At 36.7% G+C, this 26,199-nt stretch overlaps 1 protein-coding gene across 1 annotated transcript; it reads right to left on the bottom strand.

The window, feature by feature from the left end:
* Positions 1-487: 487 nt before the first annotated feature.
* Positions 488-25,444, bottom strand: LOC140165922 (sodium/mannose cotransporter SLC5A10-like). The gene is made up of 15 exons (XM_072189266.1): positions 25,253-25,444; positions 23,606-23,734; positions 22,580-22,693; positions 20,889-20,960; positions 17,476-17,580; positions 16,492-16,656; positions 14,845-14,950; positions 13,635-13,715; positions 12,849-13,054; positions 11,122-11,257; positions 9,487-9,594; positions 8,424-8,619; positions 6,774-6,945; positions 3,862-4,083; positions 488-2,779 (listed from the first exon to the last, which is right to left on the bottom strand). The coding sequence occupies exons 3-15, from the start codon at positions 22,661-22,663 to the stop codon at positions 2,162-2,164; spliced, it is 2,271 nt and encodes a 756-aa protein (XP_072045367.1). The 5' UTR covers positions 22,664-22,693; positions 23,606-23,734; positions 25,253-25,444; the 3' UTR covers positions 488-2,161.
* Positions 25,445-26,199: the final 755 nt, after the last annotated feature.

Raw genomic sequence — 26,199 nt, 5'->3', positions numbered from 1 at the left:
CTATTTGAATCCTTGATCAAAATCAGTTATATTATGGAACCAAATTGGTTCCTTCAACCATGGTCATTCCAATGTCAAAGTATACATGTAGTTCAATTGCAGTAGTGTGTAAGAGACTGATTTGAATCAGTCTCTTACATTTGGAAGGTTTCTAGCTAACCCTAACACTATACCTAGCCCTAAACCTAACACAACCACTAAACAGATATGACCATGGTTGTAGAGCCAATTTGGTGTAAGATGCATACCTCTTAGAATTGGACACCTTTGTATTATTAGCATGTTACCATGGTTACACTGACACAAAGATTACAAATACTTATAATCACAATATTATTAGTATCACACATAGCACCACTTGGATTATTATTGCTTTCATTAATTGTGACGTGTCATGTCAAAAGGAGACACTTTTGGACAGGATCGTCAATGGAGAAATAGCCAAAAATCTGCCCGTGGGTGATTTTTTTTCACAATTTGGGTTTGTTGCTTGAATTTGTGATGTTATTAATGTTTAAAATATTGTCTGATAGTTTCAGACCGGAATATAACTGGCATCTTGTATTTTTGAGACGGTTTTCAAGGTAATTCCTATTCTCAACATTGTCAATAATATTTTTAAAGGCCGATATCTTAATTTCCAATTTTATAATACCATTACAAATTCAATATCTTCGCTTATGAATGTCCGATTTCATTGGAGAAAACAGCGTTGTGGAGCAAAATATCTCTATATTTAAGATATGTAAAAACCTCAAAATTGATAACCTGCCCAAAAGTGTCTCCTTTTGACGTCCCATTTGTTCTATTCTAAATCCATTTCCATATAGGTAATACAATGTGCTATTACAGTTGAAATCAATACACCCCCTATGGAAGACATGACCTTAATCTTCCACACAGGGAGTATGAATTTCAAATGGGGTTACCTGAATAGGTACATACATGACTCCATTTGAAATCATTACCCTCTGTGTGGGAGATTAAGGTCATGTCTTCAACTGGATTTCAACTGAAATAGAATAGTCAAATATATTGAATTGATCATTCCTGAAACAGTTTGTGGAACTGGTGCACAAAATCCCTGGCACACACCATACAAGTCATGATTCATTAATGATCATGAGATCATTAAACTCAAAATTGACTTGAGAAATGCCCAGAAATTTACTTGAGTCTCCACAAATTTGACCAGAGTCAAAACATTGCATCTGTGATGTTCTTAATTTCCAGCATTTTTTAGCACGGGAAACCATGCACAGAGACGACCAACATATCCACTGCAGATCAGAGTTGCATTAAGTGTATACAATATTATTGTATTAAAAGTTACTCTTGTACAGTTGAATTTGTCACTATTCCAGTTGAATTGAAATCCATACACCCCTTTTGGAAGAAATGACCTTAATCTATCACAAACGGAGTGTGAATTTCAACTGGGGCTACCTGAATGGGTGACCCCATTTCAAGTCTACACCTTCTGCATCAGAGATTAAGGTCATGTTTTCCATAGGTGTATGGATTTCAACTGGAACAGCCCAATTCAACAAAATAATATCGTCAGCCTGCTACGCTTTTTGCCCAAGTCATTTTTTTGAATTTTGAGAACAAAGTACAAAATATTGTTCAAACATGCATTTAAACATATTAAATCACCAATCATTGCACAAGAACAAATGGTAATGATACAAATGAAATGGAATAATCCGAAATAATTAGGGTGATTACGTAACTGATGCATGCTTGAACCACATTTTGTTCTTTGTTCTCAAAATTACAAAAAATGACGTAAACAATTAGCGTAGCAGGCTGACGATATAAAGTTTCAATATTTCATACAATACTTCATTCCATAATTTATGATAACATAGGTTTAATCCCATGAGAACTACCTGCCGATTGGTCAAAAAGAAGTTTTCATTATCAATTGGCCCAATCAGCAACATTGTTAGAGAATAATTTCACCATGCAAAAATATTGGGGTGAATTATTTGCAAAGCTCCATTGGTCTATTACATGATATCTTCACTTTAATCACCAATCAGAGGCAATGTTAGATTGGTAGGTAGTGCTCAGGGGGTTAAAACATATAATATGTATTTTTCGATGTTTTTGCAGCATACAAAATTGTCAAAATTTACTGAATTTCATCATTGGAACTTTACCAATACAACATATACAAAAATAAATGCACCGCAATTACCAAACCCCAATTAAACATGATAAATGCTTTTGAACAGGAAGACATCTCAAGCTTCTTTTGCATTTCTTGTTCTCTCTCTTCTTGCGTTTCCATGGCAACAGGCTTCCCATCGAACGTGGAAACGCCCAGAAACCAGTACAAGAAACGCTTCAACTTCACATGCTTTTCGGGCTTCTTGAAGTTCAGATTCTCTTCAGATCCTTCGTATAATTTGAACCGGTGTTTGGTTGAGGAAGGTTTTAAGTCTGATGTGGGTATCAATTGTTCTGTGTCGTTAATCTCTTCCTCCGAGTCGTTATCAAGTAAAAAGCCATCCTCCATGTTCTCCTGTTTGCGACCATTAGCGTGAGACATGGCTGATGGACTTGCATCATCATCATTATCATCTTCTTTTTGGTCTTGGACAAGAGGAGTTTTTTGGCTGCTTTGGACGTTTTCTGCTGTTGTGTTAGCAGGCTCTACATTAGGTACAACTGCTGGAGATATTTCCGAAATATCAGTTTGAAACGTTTCCGAGTTGCGTAATGTTTGCCTGGGCTCCTTGCTATACCTAGTCCAAAAGGTTAGACGATGCAACTAAAATAGAACAAAAACAAATGCAAAATCAGAAAGAGTGAAATTGCGAAACAAACAATAGCTTTTTTTTGCTAATAATACACAGTAAAGTTTGAACAAGCTCCCAGCACTTGATGCCAGAGCCGGATTTACCATTGGGGCAGATGATAAGATAAAATTGCCCAGCGTATTCCTTTTAACCCGAAAACACCATGTTTACCCTGACTACCAATTGTTCAATTAATTGTGGCTCAAAGCACACAATATACATAAAAATAAATATTGAGTGTCAGTGTGCAATGATTAAAATGTTCCTCTTATTTAATATGAATTAGATTCGACCACCAGAGGAGCATTTTTTTCATGTTACACCAATCAAAATTGTTTTAAGCTTAATTGGGCCTAATCATGATCCTGACCTATTAATGCTCAGTCAGTTAAACAAATTTGTACAGAATCATTGCATGACTCTGTAAAACGGGACACAAAAAATAAATCTTTACAAGAATTGTGTGGTTCTCGGGTTGCGAGGTTCTTGGTGGTTGTGATCATGATATTCTCTGAATATTGGTGGTATGCTTTTATTTTAAGCTGCTTCCTATTTTGAACATGTCCATTAACTTTGAGCCCAATTGGAGTGATTTTAAAATTTGAAACCTTTGACCTCAAATTACTTGACCCCTCCTCCTCAGATTTATGTCCATCTATTTTGGCTGTTCTGTGGAAGAAACCTTAATGTCATAATACAACTTTATGCTAAAATTGACCTATTGACAAACACACCAAATTTACAATTAGGTACAATTTTAAATTACTTGGTACTCTAGGAACTTGGCAAACATGAGTAAGATTTAGGGAAAGATTATACCCTACTCACAACATATTTGGCCAATTACATTTAAGTGTAAGCTGGGACATGTGTAAACATTCCAAATATAGCAAAAAAATCAGGTTTGAAAAAAATCAACCAATTTCATATTATACATGTAAGATCGTGCATAATGGCTTTTTACACACATCTACCCCCCCTACATACACACATACATCCACACAAACACCATCCAAAGGATTGCTTAGCTGGAAGGACAACTTCATATACTTACACATGATTCCGGTATAGGTTTTGTACAGTAACTTATCAAACATGCTACAGTTATGGTGATGACAAAATTAATAGCAGCATAATACAAATAATGAAACATCACTGCTTGTATGAATGGTGGTCTTGTGTCCGGGTCACCACATCGTGGATTGGCAAAGAAAATCTCCAAGATGATTCGGAACAAAGATAGACAGAGGCCAAGCATCAGACTCCAGAAAACTCCCTGTGAACAAACAAAAAACCACCAAAATGTTTTGGTTACCAAAATAGTTAACTTCCGACTTTCACCAAAACAGTTTACTTCTGGCATTTACATGTATTGGCAAAAGCCAGAAATCAAACAATATTTTATTTGCATCCTTACAGCCATATTATAACATTTCCATAAGAAATAGAATTGTATTCTTTTGGTATAAAATGTTAGTTTTCACTGTCAGATGTCCTCTTTAATTTAAGCCCAAACAGACGAGGCAAATACAAAGAAAATCGCTATTTAATACCAGGGCATATGTCGCCAATGCGAGCCACTCATTCGAACATAAGTCATGTCGGTTCTTTTGATATGTTACGACTGCCTGAACGCCATGTACGTACTGTGTTATGCACATCGTGTATGCGTTTGACTAATATTTCCACTGTAATAAATCTGTCTTATTAAGACGGTTTATTCAAAATCTCGGATTTTGATAAAACTACAGCAACTTATGTCTTGATTTTTGCAGGGTATGATAGTTTACTAAAGTTCATAACAATCGTGTAAAAAACAGCATTTTGTCCTCCTCAGCAAATGTGGTTTATATGCTAGTGTGCAGGGCGCATGGCAAAATATCCGGAGGTAGACTTCAATGAGTTACAAGCAAACAGTGGCGTAGATTTCTTTTTGACATTGGGGGGATGGGGTTGGAAATTGTTTTGAAGTATAGTGAATCTAGCACCTTTTGGCGACAGAATAAGTTTATGGTACAATTGTGCAAGAAGCGCACAAACAATTTTGCTATTTTGAAGCTAAACTGATGAAATATGGTGCAAAAGTGGAATAAATGTGTGCGTAGCGCGCGAAAATGTGCACTTTTGGGGCTTAAATGGGCAAATATGAGGTTAATTTGGTCAGAAACCCACATTCAGGCGTCAACATGGGGGGGGGGATGATTGTATAAACCATCCCCATGCCAAAATATTTGGGGGATTTATCCCTCCATCCCCCCGGGATCTACGCCTATGCAAGCAAACAGGGCAGAGTCATGAGTCTTTACAAAAGAAGTTTAGTTTGACACTTCTTTCAACTGTACATGTATCTCCAAATTGGGTTCATTAATAAATGACTCATCTCACTTCTAAATCTGGGAGTGCATTTGTTATTTTTTTGAATTCTGAACAACTTCAGTGTTTCTCCAAAACTGAGCATTGTTCAATCATTCTTGTTGGTTATTTCTACAAGTTGGTCAAAATTAAAAAAAAAAAAAAAAAAAAGAAAAGAAAAGAAAAGCAAAAAAAAAAAACAACTCCCAGATCTTCATCATATCTAGTTTTTGAAAATTAATAAGTAAAAAGAATTACAAAAGAACTATATTTTTATGTTGTCCACAAAATTTGTCGGGTGTATTACATGTACATAGTGACGGATGTCAAACCCAGAGTGCATCACATAGTGACGGATGTCAAACCCAGAGTGCATTACATACTGACGGATGTCAAACCCAGAGTGTATTACATAGTGACGGATGTTGATCACGAATTTATCAAAAAATGGGCATCGGGAAAACGTTGAGTAGGTTCATTGTATTGGGCATATTATAGATTATAAACTTGTCATTAATGTTCAGCAATTTATGTGTCTATTAAAAGTAGGCCCTTGAAAGATATTTTCAAAACGTCAAAATGTAGTAAAATCGTAATATGTACAGGGTTGTCACCGGGACCAAAAGATTACTGGTTAAAATATTGAAGGCGAAGCGTAGCGAGTGAAGCTCTTGTGCCTCGCACTATCTTTTTAGTGAACGGGGAATAGGCTTTGAGGGTACCATCCCCCTAAAAAATTATTTTGCTCTTTTTATGATGAACTATCATCATCCACTTCCGAAATGTACAAAAAAACATAATTTTATTTTTTTGAGTGCCGGACGGCCCCGTCCCGCATAGTGACTAGTGACAACCCTGAATATGTAATAGATTGCCAAAGTTATCCGTCACTATGTCTTGCGCAATTTTTTTAGACCTCAACATCCGTCACTATGGATTTTACCGTAAAGTGTAGCTCCGTCACTATGTAATGCACCCAACGAAATATTCATTTTCTCACAAAACAGCCATTTGTGTGTACATACTTGTATATGCTTTGGACCAACAACTTAGCAGGAATGAGGCCCAAAAGTCTCCATAACACCACAACCTAAACTTTCAGATGAGCAACTGTTATGCATTATCAACAAAGGAGCAATCAATCATGTATAAAAAATATCTCACAATGAGATACATTTTGAAAAACATAAAATAAATTGTGGCGCAATGGTTAGGGTACTTTAGTGCATGAGGTCCCGGGTTCAATTCCCGGCGGGGGCGATTTGCTGGGACTAGGAAAAAAGTCTGAAATTAATTGGCAACTTCTGTAGATTAAACTCAGACTCCCGTTCTCCCCATGGTTCATTTAGAATTGGGTAAATCAATCATGAAAGTACTCCGCCCTTCGGAGGGGGCGTTAAGCGTCGGTCCCGTGTACAGAGAGCCATACCTGTACATGTATTTCGAGCCAGTTTCGAAAAAGAGTAGGGTGTTAACCCCTGACTGTTCCTAATCCGTCCCGGTGTTCAAATGGACCCCAATGGAAATAAGCTTCAATAGAGGCTTTCTTGGGTTATCCAGGGTTGTCAAAATCCGAACAAATCAAAAAAAAAAAAAAAATCAAATATCACCTACCGCTTCTGATGTCCTATGCCAAAATAAACCAAGTAAAAAACTGGCAATCAATGGTCCAGCCAGAGAACCTCCAATAGAAATCATGTAGGTAAATATCTGTCCATTATTGCCCCCTGATTGTATGATTGGTGTCCACAGTGAACCGAAAACCATCAAGAATACCATCACTAGTCTTGATTGGGATAGAGATAAGAAAACATGGAACTATATTAAAAACAATTACCGTATTCGTCCGAGTATAGTCCCACATTCGAGTATAATCCCACCCCCATTTTTCGAAAAATTTCAGAAATTGTAAAAAAAAAAAAAAAAAAAAAAAAAAAAATTTAAGTTTATTTTTTTCGGTTTTGGAGTGTCCCTGGACCTAGAATTAAGATATTTTGTATTTTTAATATGAAAATTGATACTTTGTTATCATGTCATACTCTATTAACGATTTCAAAATGCATTCAAATTCAATGCATTTTGAAATCATTAATAGAGTATGACATGAATACAAATTATCAGTTTTCATATTAAAAATACAAAATATTTTTAAATTTTTTTTTTTTTTTTTTTTTTTTAGGTCAACCATGAATGATCCTAGCATCTAGGTCTTTTTTTTGAAATTCGAGTATAATCCCACCCCCCAATTGTGAAAAATTTTCACATAAAAAACGGGTGGGACTATACTCGGACCAATACGGTAATTGAATTTCAAAAGATTTCCTGATTTTTATCGGCCAAGATGATTCAAAACTACCAACTTGAGACTTTACCCTCTTTTCGTGGTAGCAGGTCACAGTTGTTTGATGTGATCATTTATTAATTTTTATGACAAAACATTGTATATTGTTCAATTCTAGACCTGGACAATAACAACAGTTATTACATTAATATACACATAATATATTTTATAGCTATTTTAAACATAAATCTTTGTTTCTATATCAAATTATTCATGTTTTTCTGCTTTTTAAAATTCTAAACTGCACATTTGTGTGCAAATTGAGGGCGCTATTTAAATACATTTCAACTTTAATTTAGCCAAATGATATGACTTACTCCTTACATTTTTTGAAAATTTCCTTTACTTGTTTGTCTTTTTTCTGCCGTTCTAATGCCATTATACATTAAGAAAAATAGCGCCATCATTGGTCACCTTTTCTTAAAAATGACTACAGTTTACATGCCATCAAACAACCGTGAAGTCACACTTTGTACTTCACAAGTTATTTCACCATTGTATATATTTATTAATCTTGCATAAAAGTGTGTTACAATTTCCAGTCAAGTAGGCAGTCAAGTTAGCTCAATCAATAAGGTGTTCGTCTATTGTGCACGAGGGTGTGGGTTTGATTTGAATCCCGGCCGTGTTTTAGTACGCTCTCGTGAAAAATTGTGCTAGCTTGAAATTCCCTGGCACAAGGAACCTACATGGGAGCTAATCCCAGTTGCGAAGGTCAATTGTGGAATGTCTAGGGTGTGCACTCTTGAAGCTGCAAAATCCCCGAGTTGTTATATGGTTTATGAAATGACATGGGCCTTAGTAGTCAGCAACAACCTCTAAAGTGTGCTGAGGCTTGCGGATCAACGTTGTGCCTGTGCATTATAAATCACTGTGCCTTTTTTCTTCTAGTATTTAATTTCAAAATTAATCAGCCCACTTACCTTCCAACAAGCATGATTTCAAATTCATTTCTCCTTTTCTGTTCTGCCGTCAATTTATTCATCCTCCAGTCCATAGGAATCTTGCGAATTTTGACCCAGAGGTCAAGAGTAAACATCGTACTAGCGCTGTTGAATGATGAGGCTAGTGAACTCATCAATGCCGACAACATTACAGCTACTAGAAGTCCTTTTAAACCTAGAAAAGACACACAATGCTCACAATTATATCTCAGCTATATACAGCATGTATTTCATTAACTGTTAAAATTAAAAAAACCTTAATACAGTGAAAGCATTCAAATTAAGGGGGGGGGGATTTTCAATTTCAGACTATTGTAACCCAAAATGCAAATAAATTTGAGTATTTGATGTGCCAGTGTGTGCAAAGCACACATAAATTTGCAATTTTACCCTATTTTTGTCCAAAACATGGTGTTTTGGAGCCTAAATAGGAAGATACACAGGGCAATTATTGGTTTATTTTTTTCTTCTCAGGATTTTCAGGGGGGACGTCCCTTCCATGGAAAAATTTAGTTGGTGGTTTCCCCCATCCCCCTGCTTCCGCTGCCTATGCCCTGCAGGTAAAACACTTTGTAACTGGTAGCCAGTATTATATACCTCATAAAGATTCCCGCCATCTGATTGGTTAAAAGCCAAAAGTCAAAAGTAGCTATTCCCCGGGTATAGATGCGTGTGCTTTGTTCTCAGCGTTAAATGATATTACGCACGGACTGTTTTTGCGTGCTATTATAATCACACGGAAATCGCAGATTGTAACCTGTGCCGTTCGCATTGAAACTATTAATTTCACTTCCCTAAATTGATGCTTTTAACCAAATAGATGACAAGATTTGGTATATAAAACAAATATTGACTGCTTTTTATTCACGGCATGGTTAACATTATAGGCCTGCTGTGATCTCAAAACCATGACTAATAGTCATGATTTTGAATTCACTGTGGGCCTATAATTTTGACCATCCCTCTCATAGCAGTCAATAATTGTATTATGTTCCCCTTTCCATCTACAATTGCATCACATTGGACAAAATAAGATACATACCTGCAGGCAGAACTGTTACTACGAGGAGTGGGTATGCTATGTTTGTACAACCATTTGGATTCTGACAAACCTCCATACATGTTGCTGGGTTAGAACAACCGATTGCATCTGGATAAGGAGTCAAATAGAGCATAATTATTGTTAATTTATTTCATTGAAAAGTGCAAACTGTAATAAACAGGCCTCAAAAAGAAACTTATAATTTTTCACTAGGTCACTACTTAAAATCCTGTCCATAAAAATGAACCAAAATTACACACAGGATTACTTCAATAGGCTACTCTTAACACATGTTAGTATCCAAGCAGTTGTCCAACTGACACAACAGCAAAATGCACTGACATGCAACACCTTCCTGGACCACATTCACAGTGCAACAGATTTCTTTGGCTGGGTTCCAATTATTCGCCTGTACATGAACAAAAATTACACACAGGATTACTTCAATACTTTACTCTAAACACATGTCAGTAACCAAGCAGTTGTCCAACTGACACAACAGTAAAATGCACTGACACGGAACAGCTTCCGGGATCACATTCGCAGGCGAATAATTGGAACCCAGCCAAAGATATCTGTTGCGCTGTGAATGTGGTCCAGGAAGGTGTTGCATGTCAGTGCATTTTGCTGTTGTGTCAGTTGGACAACTGCATAGTTAGTGACATGTGTTTAGAGTAGAGTATTAAGGCAATCCTGTGTGTAATTTTGGTTAATTTTGATAGACAGGATTTTAAGATATGACCTTGTGAAAAGTTATAAGTTTCTTTTTTGGCTTAGTTAGGCATGTTCATAAAATTTTGAAATTTAATAAATTCATCTAAAATTGCTTTCATTAAAAAGAGAATCATTTAACTTAAAAATGAGGGGTCAATCATGTATGTAGGCCTATAATTGGCAATGTTATGAGGAAAAGTATGCTCGCCTGAATGTCCCAAAATGGGCCAAATTGTGTGTCCCAGCATTATCAATGGCTTCCTATGTCATAACATGTGTGTATGTATTTTATGGCTAAATTTTTGAGCACGAAGGGCCATTTTACAAAACTTTCGCAAATGTTTCATGAAATGTGGCTTTCATTACTTGATAGTATCAAATATTATTCAGATGCAGATTTTTTTTAAATCATGCTACATTGGAGTTTTGAGGGTCAAAATCCAAATTTTCTTCATTTTCCTATTGGATTACACAGTTAAGACAGGATCTTGGATCACAAGTAAGCTTAATGAAGCCCGCCCTCACATGTTCAAAATGTGATCATGTCTAGCTTAGTGTAGTATTAATCTTCCCATATTCTTGTCGGGTTCACAATGTTGTGTTATCACTGCACTATTAGGGAGTTTTGGATTTCCATGACGGATGGTTTTGCGACGGTTAAACGGCAAACGTTGTCGTCGTTGCCACGGCACGACGGTTATCAGACTTTTTGCATGTTGTGGAATGAGGATGACAACGCATTATGAAATCAACGACGACAACAACGTTTAGTGTTTTACCGTCGTAGAACCATCCGTTGTGGAAATTGAAAACTCCCTATTGTTCTTCACAACAGCACTTTTAAAATCCACTCAGTGGATGTAAGTCAAGCGCTATAAAGCGTTGTAGGCCCCTATTCATTTATTTATCAATTCTATTTACCTGGATTAAGAATTCTGCTGATCATCCCAGGCATGACCATAAGAAACATAGGAGTCAATTTCAGCCAAGTAGTGAGAGCTAATCCACCTTGTCCATGGGCTAGATTTTTTGCAGCTAGAGCCCGTTGTACTGTTAGCTACATTGAAGGAAAAATGTACGTAAACTGTTAATAAAGATTTGATATAACTAACCAATCATGTCCATCCGACTAGCTGCTGTTTCGCACAGAGACCAAACATTTTTTTTGCCAGAGGGCGCATTTTGTTTACAATTTGACGTGCATTAAACATTTTTTTAGCCTGATTCAGTGTTATACTAGACTTCCTCCAAGTCTTCAGGCTTTAACTACTTGAAGGTGACCTGTGATACAACAACTTCCGCTTCACAAATCAATGAACTTTTACCGCCAGAAGATCAGTAGGGCTGATGACGCGATCGAACATGAAAATTTCCCAGTCAAATTCAGTTGCCTAGATTGTAGTTCAAATATTATTATTGTTTTCTACCTGGATGAATGACAATCTTCACACCGTATTGATCTACAAGCAATATTATAGGCCTATTATATAAACCACAGTATTTATAGTCAATGGGGTTTTATGTTCAACTTCAACAATCAAAAGTCTACTCTAACTTCCCTGTCTGAAAGTGATTTTAAAAAAAGGAAGAAAGAAGAAGGAAAAGGCAGAAGCCTTGAATCAAGGCTATATGTAATACCAATAAAATGTGATATTTTCCTTGTGATTTCAATTGTTCTTATATTTGTAATGTGGAGGATTTTCGAAATATGTGACCGTACAGCACAAATGAGCCGTAAATTCCCTAAATTGTATTCTGAGTTACAGTGTAAAATATGTATGAAGGTCGATTCATCGGTACCTCCAGCTGGCGCGACATCTATCTCATTTTGATTGTCAAACACCAATCAATACTCCTATTGTTGAAGAGGATATTAAGCTTAGATAGCTACAGAATTATTAATAGCTCTGGTCTTTGTTTGCTTTGTCTAAATCCTATTCAAGTGGTAGGTTACCAGGCATTGTATTTTGTATAGGTATGTTATAACCAACAATTAACAATGAGAGAACTTTTTGAACCTTGTTGACTTGGGGATGATTTGAAATGACCGCCAATTATGACTGTTTGATATTTATTGCCAGCAATGTGGAAAAAGAGACACATAATTATAGAAACAAAAAAAGCTACCATTTTGTTGAAGGAGCAAAGTTAAACAAACCATAACCCCGCTTCTGGATATTGTTTGAAGTAAAATAATATACCATTTTAAAGCTTATGACGTATATTTTCTAAACACAAAATAAAACAAAATTGACCAGGGGAGGAATTTCCGGCTCATTCGCCGTGTACGTTCACATATGTGCCACATGGGGAGTATGAATTTCAAATGGAATGACCACATTAAGCAGCTCCATTTGAATGTCATACCCCCTCTGAGAAAGATTCAACTTGAATCTTCCACAGAGGGAGGGTGAGTTTCAAATGGAGCTGCCTAATGTGCTCATTCCACTTGAAATTCATACCCCCCTGTGGAAGATATTTCCAAAACCTTCCACAGGGGTAGTGTGGATTTTAAATGGAATAGCCCAATTACAAACAGTTACACAAGAAAGCCTATGGGTAAAAACAATTTTGCTGGTTTTAAATTTGTGGTTATGAAATTAATCACAAGAAGTGCAAAAATCTAAAATTCTTTGACACCTACTCACCTGATTTGCAGCCCAATAATGCAGTCCCATTACCGCTAAACCAGTACACATGCCTAGTGTCGGCAGGTCATCATGCACTCCTCGGTAAAGATGCAGGGAATCGCTGGGTGGTATCCCACAACTATTATTAGACATCAAGCTGTCGTTGCTGATGGCATTCAAAAACTTCTCACCAAGTTGATCGTAGCCTCCAATTTCTTGGAACCCTACAAAAAATTCAAAGTAAAATATTGTGGAAGGATGAAGATTGTATTTATACACTTCTAAATTTCTCTACTTACAAGGCCTTTTTTCTAGATGTATTAAAATGGTTTTTTGATTTGTTTAGTATTATTGTATAATTAAAGGAGTATTTCGTGATCCTAGCATCCTCTATTTATGTCATTTTTCATTAGATATCCACGAAAAAACCTATTCCCAAAATTTCAGTTGATTCCGATTTTATGCTTATGCGAGTTATGCATGATTATGTGCATTACACTGCTCCATAGACAATACGTTGTAATTTCGTTCTGGTGCACCAGAACGAAATTCAAATTTCACGATATCTTTGCTAAACGAATTAATCTGCAAGAAATATTTTGTATATAAACAATATGTAGCCAGAGGTTTCCAGTGATATAAAAATCTCAGCTTTTTTTGAGAAAAGTGGGGGGATGAGGCTGTGGATCACGAAATGCCCTTTTAAAACCATTGCTTACCCTATGCAGTTACAATTCTTCTTCATACATATTCATTGTTGACCAAATATGGTTACAATTCCCCTCATACATATTCATTGCTTACCTAATATGGTTACTACCACTCCTCCTCCAACAATAATAGCAGTTTGCAACGTTTCTGTATAAACAACAGCTGCCAAACCACCTGAAACCAAAAATATCAATGATGCAAGAAGCTAATCAAAGATGCTTAGATCTCAGTTTAATTTCACTCATGGTTACATTTAGTACATTTAGCATTAGTATGATGGCAGGTACCATATTTTTTCAGTTTTAGCCATCAACTAAAAAACTACAGTATACTTCTTAAGGGTGGTCTTAACCCTGGAATTATGGAAACTTTCAGGCCTCATGACTGCTAAATTGTTGGTCTAAAGTATATAAAAGTATACATATTTAGAATTTTTGAAATTTGGTCGAAAATCAGGCTGTTTTTATGATTTTTTTTTAAATTGAGCATTTTTTGACCATTTTTGGTGCAAATTTCTCAAAGTTGGTTGAAATAAAAATAAATAAATTAAGAAACTGTTCCTAGATATTTTTATCTAGTTTTATAATTTAATAAAAAGAGATTTTAGGCCAAGAAATATTTTTGTTTTTCTCCATAAATGAGTATTTGGGCCAAAATTTGACCTTACAGATGAATTCATCAAGTTTTTGGCATTCTAAAAATGTATACTTTTATATTCTTTAGACCAACAATTTAGCAGTTATTAGGTCCAAAAATTTCCATAATTCCAGGGTTAAGACCACCCTTAATATTAATATATACATTTGTACAAGGATCTTATAGGAAACGAGTCAAGGAATCCAATAACCCCATGTCTATTTCCATATAGCTCTTAAGTTTCTTGAGTTAAGGCCAATAATATATCAAAACAAATGTTCTGGGCGTTTTCCTCTCCCGAGAAAAATCATGCACATGGGGTGGAAATGACACCCCTTATAACAAGCCTTGGGATCTCCTTGATTGAAGCAATACTATTCCTCCTATGTGTCAGCTTTATTTGTCTCAACATTTGAGTGCAAACACTGGTAGATTATTACCCACCTGAAAACGAATCAATTTCTAGGAGAAATCAACAATTTTCATAACTGGAGCTGTTCTTAGTCCATTCACTTTCTTTCATCATCTAAAAATTTGTTAATTTTGAAGGAAAATATCCATTATAATTAAACCATCCACGCTTAAAATGCGTCCTCTACTGCAAATTTAAATAAAGTGTACATCTTGAAGACTCGCTCACACACACACACACACACATGGGTTTTACCTGCTATTGTATATATGCTTGTGATGGCAAGAAGTAATAAAACGGCAGGAATAAGATTCCATTTCAGTAGAGTTTGCAAAAACACAGCCCCTGAGAACAAATCAACCTGAAAATGGTAGCAGAAAAGAATGTAATGTATCAAGGTGAGAAGGGATGCTGTAATTCATTGTAATCTGATTCAGACATGTCGTCAGGTGTATCACATACTGAAGGATAATAACACTCTGGTAAAATCTGGTAGTGACGGATGTTGAGATTTTATGCAAAATTGTTATCACATAGTGACAGATGGTAATCTATTACATATAGACGAATCCAATTTCACGCATTCCTACAATGGCAGCCATAGCCGTGACGGGGACCCAGCTATCTCACCTAAAATGTGAAATGATGCGGCCTTGAAGGGTATTTTAAACTGCATTCTATCACCTGTGTTATATGTAGACAAAAGTATGATGACAGTTTACAACAAAAGAATCTAACATCGAATTTTAAGCGGATTTAATCCACCCAATTGGGCACTCACAACACCTGTTTGGTGCATGCGGGAGTGCCGGGGACCCTATAATGGCCGACCAAATCCTGACCATGACTTGGCTCATTGGATTAGTCTATATGTGAGAGGTACGATTTTACAACATTTTTATATCTTAGATATAATTTTGGAAGGTTTACTGTTAACAAAACACATGGAATTGCAGAACATTAATGGCAAATTGATAGTCTATGCCCAATACAATTCACCTACTCAACCCCAATGTTCATTTCTTGATAACTTTGCATCACTATGTCATGCACCAGACAATGTATGGTCATCATTTAATTTTAATTTTAATCTTAAAAGATCTAATGGCCATCCAACAATCTAGCCCTCCATATCTCTCTCTCTCTCCCTATAATATCTTTGACCAACAATTCAAAATAACATTTAATGGACACTTTTAGTTATTCATTTCCCTTCAATTCCCCCCTCTCTCTTTCTCAATGGTTAGGGTACATGTACTCCCCTTTTATGCATGAGGTCCATGGTTCAATTCCTGATGGTGACAATACATACTTTTATTCTATCTTTACTTTAATATTGGCCCACCTCAATAGCACATATGCTGTTTGAATTTTATTGAACTACATAAGGTGTTCTGGCTCAAGAATTCGCTGATTGGGCCTTTGACAAAGCAGATAGGGCACTGTTATAGTCTATTTTCTCCAGTATCCCCCGATGCTGGGGGACAATTGCCTATTTGGGCCCCTGCCCCCTAATGCAAGGAAAAAAGAAGGAGAGTGAGGAAAAAAGAGAGGAGAGAGAGGGAGAGGAGGGGCAGAGAGATGGGGAATCCATATGATATGCAATACCATATACGATTATTATCAATAGGCCTTGCAAAAATTGTCTATTTGGGCCCCGCCCCCCCCCCCAAGTGTAGGGAAATTTGGTGGATTTGGGCCCCGCCCCATACAGGCTTGCTCCCCCCTGGAAAAAATCCCAGCTACGCCGCTGACTGAGAGGTTGTGATTTCTTACACTTTGCGGCTTACGCACATCTAACTATTTCAAATCATGTCACAGAAGAGTAACTTTGAACGAGTTGGACAAGCATAAAGCAGAAAGCATCAGAAATCTAAACTTCTCAGATATCAATATACTTACTGGAATAGTCATTATCATAAGAAACAAGAGACTGAGTACCGAGAAATAGCTGCGTATACGATTACTCTCAAATCGTCTGCCCAGGTATTCTGGCATGGTGAATACTGCACTGGATAAATACACCGGCAAGAATACAAATGCCATTGTTATTATCAACCATATTGACTGGAGAAAGAAAACAATAGAAAATTAAAAATTCATTAAAAACAAGACAAAACACACACAACAGAAACCGAAACATATATAGAAATAGGGTGGCATGTTTAGAATGTCAGTCTACAAAAACATGAAAGTGGAAGAGGGAGAGCGTATGCAGTGGTTAGGGTACTTGCCTTTAGTGCATGAGGTCCCGGTTCAATTCCAGCGGTGGTGATTTGCTGGGATATTGACTTGGAAAAAGAAAGTCAGAAATTAATTGGCAACTTCTGTAGATTAAAATCAGACTTCCGCTCTCCCCATGGTTCATTTAGAATTGGGTAAATGAATCGTGAAAGTACTCCGTCCTTCGGAGGGGACGTAAAGCCGTCGGTCCCGTGTGCAGAGAGCCATACCTGTACATGTATTTCGAAGCCAGTTTCGAAAAGAGTAGGGTGTTAACCCCTGTCTGTTCCCAATCTGTCCCGGTGTTCAAAATGGACCCCAATGGAAATAAGCTTCAATAGAGGCTTTCTTGGGTTATCCAGGGTTGTCAAAACCCGAACAAAATCAAATCAAATCAAAACAAAAGAACAGGAAGTAAAGAAGGAAGGAAAGAAGAAATGAAAGAAAGAAAGAGAGAAGAGAGAGTGGGCAAATGATAAGGAGAACGATAGGGAGAGATATGGAGGGAGACAGGGAGATGGAGGAAAAGACAGAGAGAGAGACAAGATTCATGATCTGTGAAAACCTCCATTGTTCTACACAAACTAATAAACAAACAAATAAACAAAGTAATAAATTAATACACATAACAAACAAACAAGCAAACAAACATTAAGAGCTTACCAGCCATTCAAACATAACAACAGCATATCCTGATGCAGCGCCTGTACCAGCTAGGCCAACAAAATGATGACTACCAATGTTACTGGCAAAGACAGAGGCACCAACCTGAAAAACAATGTCAATCAATCAATCAATGTTACTGGCAAAGACAGAGGCACCAACCTGAAAAACAATGTCAATCAATCAATCAATCAATCAATCAATCAATCAATCAATCAATCAATCAATCAATGTTACTGGCAAAGACAGAGGTGCCAACTTGAAAAACAATGTCAATCGATCGATCGATAGATCAATCAATCAATCAATCAATCAATCAATCAATCAATCAATCAATCAATCAATGTTACTGGCAAAGACAGAGGCGCCAACCTGAAAGAACATTCAACAATGTCAATCAATCAATGTTACTGGCAAAGACAGAGGCACCAACCTGAAAGAACATTCAACGATGTTATTATGGTAGAAAAAGAATGTGAACGTTTTGTGACCAAATCTTGGAACAAAGGTTTGAAATTGTTTTTTTTCGTTTGGTATGCCTTAAGGCGATTTAATACCCTGATTTTCATCAGTACCCATCTTCTTTTTTTTGTTGCAAATTTATGAAGTATATAAATATGTTCATCATCTCATGTACTGAACTTATAAAATATCTCTACATACGAAGTGGTTTTAAACCATTTTAGAAAATTATTTTAGCCCTATATATTTTTTTGTTTACTGTATCCTGGTAACTGAGATGTGTGTTTCATAACAAACCATAATATATTCTATTGAACATGTCCAAGTAGAATACATGAATAGAATACATTAAATCCTTTGTTATACTATCTATAGAAATGTACTCACTGATTATAACACTGAATAAATTAAATCCCCCCTAATCTCTTCCACATAGACAATTCAATACTACACCATGTATGTATCTTCTATAATATGTTGTTAGGAAAAGAGATTAAAAAAGGCTATAAGGTCATCAAAGGTCAGGTTATAGGTCAATTGGTTCAGGTCAAATTCAGGCATCCATTTTGAATACATGTGATAGTCTGTGGATATCATGCATGTCATAATGAGGCATCAATTTTGATATTTTGACTGTTACTGGATATATAATGGAAATGTGTGAGGTGGATATACTAAAATACCTTGGGATGTAAATGGTGAGTACAATTTAGATTGCCTAGTTGAGTTGGATTGGGCAAATAAATATAAAATAGTTACCAAAATCTCAAAAATGAAGCTTACGGAAAACTACCTAATATGGTGGTATAGGTGACAAAAATACAATCTTTTTCAACATTGCTGTAGTGTGGTTGTGGTAACCTGTTACCTATGGCTTAATTAAGTTTCAGTGACATAGTGTCGCAAGTTCAAAATACAAAATATAGTTCGACATTGAAAATAGAAGCATTTTAACCGGTTCGTTTTTTGATAGTTGTGGAGCATCAAGTTCATGAAGTCATAAAAGAAATCAGGGACCACTTATTCCCATTTTACATATCAACATTATTTCCCTAATGTGTTAGCAACACATATCCAAAATTTTAACGAAATCCGTTGATAGTAAGCTTTCCAAAATGAAGTGAATTTAAATCATCAGTGATGTACCTCCTTTTGGCTTCTATCTTCAAAAGCATGTAAGCTACATTGATACCGATGCCACCAATAAAACGAGAAGATTTGCCCCTTCATTTTGCATACCACTTTGTCCAATTTTTTTTTGTAATTTCTTCACAAAATGTAAAAAAATGCAAAAAAAAAATCAATGGGTGTAGTACCCCCTTAAGGGGGTACTACACCCCTATTTTGTGCCTATTTTTGCATTTTTCTCAAAAATTATAGCCCATTGGTGACAAATAAGATATGTATATTATAGGGGCAAGGACTACAACTACTGCACTGGAAATTATATTTCAGCACAGACAATAGTTGTGGAGTTACAGTCAAAAATGAGGGAAACCCAATACTTGATCAATAAATCAATAACTACTTGCCTTGAGTTGCTCAATCTTTAGTGCAGTAGTTGAAGTCCTTGCCCCTATAATGTACATCTTACTTGTCACCAATGCGCTATAATTTTTGAGAAAAATGCAAAAATAGGCACAAAATTGGGCAGGGGTGTAGTACCCCCTTAAAGGCACTGAATTAATCTTAATCTTAGCATTCGTCTGATGCTATTTATCTTTTGTTCCATTATATTTGCAATAATTCCTTCACATGTGAAAATGTAGTTAAAGGCACTACATGTATCAGTAATCTTTGTGAAAGTGTGAAAATATTTGAAATTTGTAGGACTAACTTATGGAAAATAATCCATACAATTCTCATAAATCATTTTTTTCATGTAAAACATTTGACAAACAGGAAGAAACCAACAGTTTTAACAGTTCTCGAACAGGGACTAAAATTATAAATTGTACCCTTATTAGTTTGCTTTGGGTTGTAGCATATGTTCATACACATGTATGAAAGTAGCAAGCAGTCTAAAAGCATATGACCATTGACCTCATAATGGTGTATATATGCTCACTCACACACAGAGAGGTCAATTACCAGGCCTTAGTCAGATGTCCCTCGGCTCATTATGCGTCTCAAAGGTTGGAACAAAATGGCCATGCATGGCTGTGGATTCATCCTACCATGGCGATTTCTGCCATGAAGATATCGGGGCGATGACACTGATGACCCTCTCTCTGTGTGGGAGGTTAAGGCCATGTCTGCCATAGGAGGTGTATTGGGCTATTTTGATCACTGTTCATAATATTCTGATCATTATTCAGAATAGTCCATATTTGTAGTGAGATGGGTCCTTAGAGACTCATACATGTAAGCCTACTAGTGCTGTCGTCGACATGCCTTATGTCGACATAATGTCGACGTCGGCACGTATCCCGACATGTCGACATGCCGACATTTTTTTTAATTTTCAAAAAATATTTTTGGCCAGAAAAGTAAGTTATATGCCAAAATTACTTGTTATTCAAGGTTGGAAACCAGAAATACTGCTACAAAAAAAAAAAAAGCCAATTTTTTTTACAAAGTTGGATAAATTTGTTTATTTTGATTACCTTTGCTTCTATTGAACAGTCAGGGAACACGTTGAATTAGTATGCATTGCTAGCTGTTCCATCGAAGCAAAAGTAATTAAAATATACAAACGTATTCAACTTTGTAAAAAAAATTGGCTTTTTTTTTGTAGCAGTATTTCTCTGGTTTCCAACCTTGAATAACAAGTAATTTTGGCATATAACTTGCTTTTCTGGCCAAAATATTTTTTTGAAAATTAAAAAAAAATTTTTTTTTTTTTTTTTTTTTTTTTAGAATTTTTTTATGTCGACACACTGTCGACGTCGGTATACGACGTCGATCGACATGAAAAAACGGTGCCGACGACGGCACTAAAGCCTACTAACCTGATACCATGGTACAGTCTTCCCAGCGAGGAAGTAACCTTCTGCTCCAGCTCTATTCTTCCTCAGCATGGCCTAAATAAAAAATAAATAAAATATTATGTTGAAACATTCCCTTATGGTGGTACTACACCCCTTGATAAATTTTGTGACTAATTTTGCATTTTTCTCAAAAAATTACTACACACTGGTAACAAAAGTTATGTATATTATAGGGGCAAGGAATCCAATTACTTCACTGAAATGTCAGTGATTCAAGACAAGTGGTTCATTATGAGGTACATTCTAGAGGTACCTCTTTTCTTATCATCTTGGGTCACTGAAATTCCAGTGTATACTGGATACCTTGCCCCTATATACATAACTTTTGTTACCAGTGTGTTATTATTTTTTGAGAAAAATGTAAAAATAGTCACAAATTTATCAGGGGGTGTGGTGGTACCACCTTAATTCCTTGTAATAAGATTCACTCCGGGGGGGGGGGTTTACTCAGTACAAATGACCATACGGGACGTGCACGCAAATATGGGTAGCATTTTCAGCCTCTTGGTATATCTATGACCCCTTTTTCAAAGCCTATTTTGGTATATGAATGGGTCCTTTTTTTTTTTTTTTCTCAATTTTTTCGGAAAATGGCCCAATTTTCCCTTAAAGGAAGTGTCCGGTAATCACAACATTAAGCCTTATATGTTAGAAAAATTATTATCAAGCACGAATCACATGGTTTTATTTCAAACGAACTAATATTAACCATAAAAACGAATAAAAACAGCCATCTCTCAACACGCGATATTCAAAATTCCCGCGCCGAAATTGTCTAGAGCAGTGACGTCCCAATAGTTCAATGAAGCCTGTCGACAAATGAGCACAAATAACCATGACGTCACTGTTTCTAGAACATTTTGCGGGAATTTTGAATATCGCGTGTTGAGAGACGGCTGTTTTTATTCGTTTTTATAATTAATATGAGTTTGATTGAAATAAAACCATGTGATTTGTGCTTGATAATTATTTTTCTAACATATAAGACCTAATGTTGTGATTGCCGGACACTTCCTTTAATCTAGCCAAAATTTTCCAAAAATTTTGGGAAAATTTGTAAAAACTAAGACAATTTGGGTTAAATTCTGCGAAAATTTTGACTTTTGGTATATCAATGGGTCCAAATTTCTTGAAAAATTGGTATATTTATGGGTCCACTTTCAAATTCTCAGCGGCACGTCCCTACCAAAACCAAACTTGAGTACCCCCCCGGGATTCACACACCAGTACATTTGCTGCTACATCAGTAAATTAAATTAGGAAATGCTCTCAGCATGAATAGAGTAAGGTAAAGCACACTGATCAATGCGCTTTTGGTTTGGCAAGATTGGTGGATTACGCGTCAAAACGTTGGTTGACGCAGGTTGGTACCCTTGAGGCTGCGATCACATAGAAGTATACTGTATACGGTATTCGCTATAGGATGTACGCTCATTCGATCAGGCTGAGTTCACATAGTATACTCCTCCTATGTGAACTCAGTCTGATCGAATGAGCGTATATCGTATAGTGAATACCGTATACAGTATACTTCTATGAGATCGTAGCCTTAAGGACATGCAAAGCTACGCGTATGTCGCTCATTAACAGGGCGCTTGCGCAAATCTGAGCAAGGTAAGGGAGTGCCATTCTTCAAACAATTTTGTACTTACAGCCAGCCCAACCAGCAAGATGACTATGAGATAACATCCTATGACTGCCAAGTCAGTTTGTGATAATCTGCCTAGTTCTACCATGATGATGTGATCAGATGATGTATTGATGGCCTGTAGTCAGCAAAATTAAAATATATGGATTTATCAATAACAGTAGGAACAAAAAGTTTTGTACATTTACAAAGCACCCATCACAATCCCCAACTTATATAGTGTCGGAAGGCTGAAACTAATTTCCGGAATTTATTAAGAATGAATATGAATCTGACCTTTAACCTCAACCATAGAGAAGTTGGTGCCTCTACTTTGTTCCATGAATGTGATGGGAATGCTATTAAGTTACTATGCTAACTACTTCCTGACAAACTCCAGACTGACCCTCGTCTTCGCCGCTCAGTTAGATCACAAGACCTTGCAGTCCAAATTCCAAGATCTAACCTTGTTAGTCATGAGCAGTCCTTCATTCCATCTACAGCCCATACATGGAATGCAGTGCACTCCCGCCTCACATTCCAGGAACGGACCAGCTTCAAAAAGGAGGTTAACAGCTATTTAAGCACCTGTCAGCTTTATCATAATGATAACAGCTGTCAATGTCTTGATATGTTTTTACATAAAAAAAACCAAAAAAACAAAACAAAAAAACAACAACAACCTACAATTATAAAATCAGTGAAAAAAATCAAACCTCTTCTTACTAGTGAAATCTCAAAATGGCCATGAAAGTGGCGGCAATGGATTAGTCCCATATACTCCCATTGTTCAATACTACTTATGATAGTAGCATAAACGACTAAAGTGGCTAAATCAGTACCGTACCGTACTCTAAGGTATTTAACTGAATTGTTCAGACTTCCTGCCTTAGCAAGCATGAGTAAAACTGAGGATTGCCTACACTTGCTGGCAGAAGGATGGCACTTGTTCACATTTTGATAGAGTACACAGCGTAAAAACAGAAGTGGGGTTCTGGTCCCTAATTGGCCGATTCAAATTCAAATCAAAGAACTGTTAAAAAGTACTTACTCTTTCATATCATGCACTACAGTAATCCGTTGCTCAGACTGATATTCTCCAATGATATATTGGGACGTCGATATATCAACCTCATATGACACGTATCATGACAAGGCAACTGCAACTTGAGAACAAGTTCTCAAACGTTCGAAATTTTTAGTTACTACAATTGATTTCACGCTATTGTTCTAGATTTTTTAAGAGGGCGAGATGGCCGAGCGGTCTAAGGCGCTGAGCCGTCGGCCGGGATAATACGATATGCATAGGTTCGAGCCTTGGGCTTGCCTTTGGTGAGAATTCATTAACATATCCCAAAATGTTCCTATAATTATGTTCAGTTACTGCGAGATTATAGTGTATCAGAGATATTTTCTCTGAAAGTGTGAAGCAGTCTCTGCTTCGAAGCAGTATAGAATATAATTGTAGAATTCCTTCTCGCCCCCATACATGTAGGCCTACACTACGTAGCACATGCAGATATATGTAGTGTATGAACGTCATTGAACGGTGTCTCGTGGTTCGGAAAGTCACGTAAAGCTGGTGGTCCCTTGTACAGGAAGAGTCAAATCCTGTGCACGTTAAGTGTCAGAGCTATTCGAAAAGAGAAGGGGGACCATCCCCGGTTCTGATATCTGTATAATCACCTCCTCTAAGTTCCAGAGGACTTCCAGTTTAGCTCAAATGAGCTGCTATACATGTAGGAAGTACTAGAAAGGAAAGGAAGGAAAGGCGCACATTGAGTGCTATTAATTCGGACCCTTTCCAATAAACATAGTATTTAGCCAATGTCAACATGAGGCCACAGTCTAGGGCAAAATATTTTCCTAGCAATTGAATTAATACCTCATAATACGGTACTTGGTTTTTCACAATACTTTGATACTTGTACTGGACAGAAACAACCAAATATTCGTCATTTTTTGCCATTTAGACAAATTATGTCAACGACAAAATATGCACCTCTTCCACATGTTTGATTGCACATTGAGTATGTGATAGAGGTGTTATCTACATGTACACATGATTTCTAATTCAACACTTTGTTGAGGAATAAATGACGACAATCGACATATATCAACACTTGTAATGAGATTTAAAAAATGCTGAAAAAAAATTGATAGATAAGCTATTATGCTGATGAATTACGTTCGTCGATCGCCGCCTCCCGGTCCCAGCTCCCGGTGTAAACATACTTCTTGGTTCATTCTACTTCCGGGTTCTAGTCAAGTTTGGGAGGTAATTTTTGACTTTCCGATTAAACAGGATTGGCCGGTTAAATCTCAACAATCTCAATATGGTTTCGTCAGTAACGGCGTCGGTGAGCTGCTGCAACACATCTCAATCTCATTCTATGATCTTACAGTAAGCTTATTTAGACAAAATAGCATGGAAATTTCATTTGTTTTTCATATGTGTCGTTAACTAGTGACGGTGTCGAAAAGGGACAGTTTATTTTGACATGTAGAAAATGATGTACGTCGGAGTAACAATCGATAACACCTAGTATGTGGCCGACTTCACATGCTCAAAGGAGATGCTTTATCCTATAGTATTTACTCCAGATCGAATTCTTGACTGCAACTGGTATTGACTTTATTTGGCCATTTTCATGATTTTGGTAAGCTTACTAAATAAAATAAATATTTGACTACTTACAAGATTATTTCGGGATCGTTCGTCTTGGTTTGAGTCAAAACGTCCAACTCCCGTTGAACTGCAGTTTGACACGAATGAGCTGGTTGAGTTCAAATAACATTATTGGAAATATATGCACTGGAAAATGGAAATCTTGATCATGTTTATCCAGCATCTCATTTTTTTTCCGTGTTTTTTTCGTGATGTCGCTAAATGTTCCTATTCAAAGCTCGTCGCCTATCAATCATCAATCCACATTGTTTCTAGAAAACTTTCACATTTTGAGGATTCACAAATTACTCTTTGACTGATTCTCGCAGAATCTCAATAGGTAAATATGATCTAACTTTATGTATTAAAATAAAAAGAATCAAGACAACCAAAAATACATGCACAACTACTTGTAAAATGTATTTAATTTTAGTGATCAAGTGGTGACAGGTGGAAAGGCTACTTCGGGTCAAGGTCACGGCAAGTCGGCGACAGGAAATCATACAACAAGTGAAGTGTAGCGGACGTGATAAATTGACCGGGCCGTGTACCATCCCATGGCTGAATTTAGAACTTTATGAGCATTCGAACGTCAGCAAAAGAAACAAAAGATCTTTCCAAATCATTTTAAAAGAGAAGAAATCGGTAAGTGAAAACTGTTAGTTACATTTTGTTCATCATCATCATCATCATCATCATCATGACTCATCAAAATACTTTGATCCTGCTGTTGATCGCTGAATATTTGCATACAAGTGGCTACGGGACGCCAGGTATTGACCTCGGTATTTTCTTGTCACTCTATAAATGCTGGTTTCATACTTTCCTGCCGCTTGCCGCTTTGCCGCTCTGAAGATGACTTAATTTACTTCACTGCGCGCTGCGCAGTTGCACCAAAAACGCAAGCGGTGTCCAACGGCAAGCCGATATATCGATCGCTCCACCGCTTTGCCGCGGCGACAGCACCGCTGGCCTGG

Source organism: Amphiura filiformis, chromosome 12 (assembly GCF_039555335.1).
Source record: "Amphiura filiformis chromosome 12, Afil_fr2py, whole genome shotgun sequence".
Classification (NCBI taxonomy): domain Eukaryota; kingdom Metazoa; phylum Echinodermata; class Ophiuroidea; order Amphilepidida; family Amphiuridae; genus Amphiura; species Amphiura filiformis.
The sequence above is the reverse complement of the archived record's forward strand: the minus strand, read 5'-3'. Positions and strand labels throughout refer to the sequence as shown.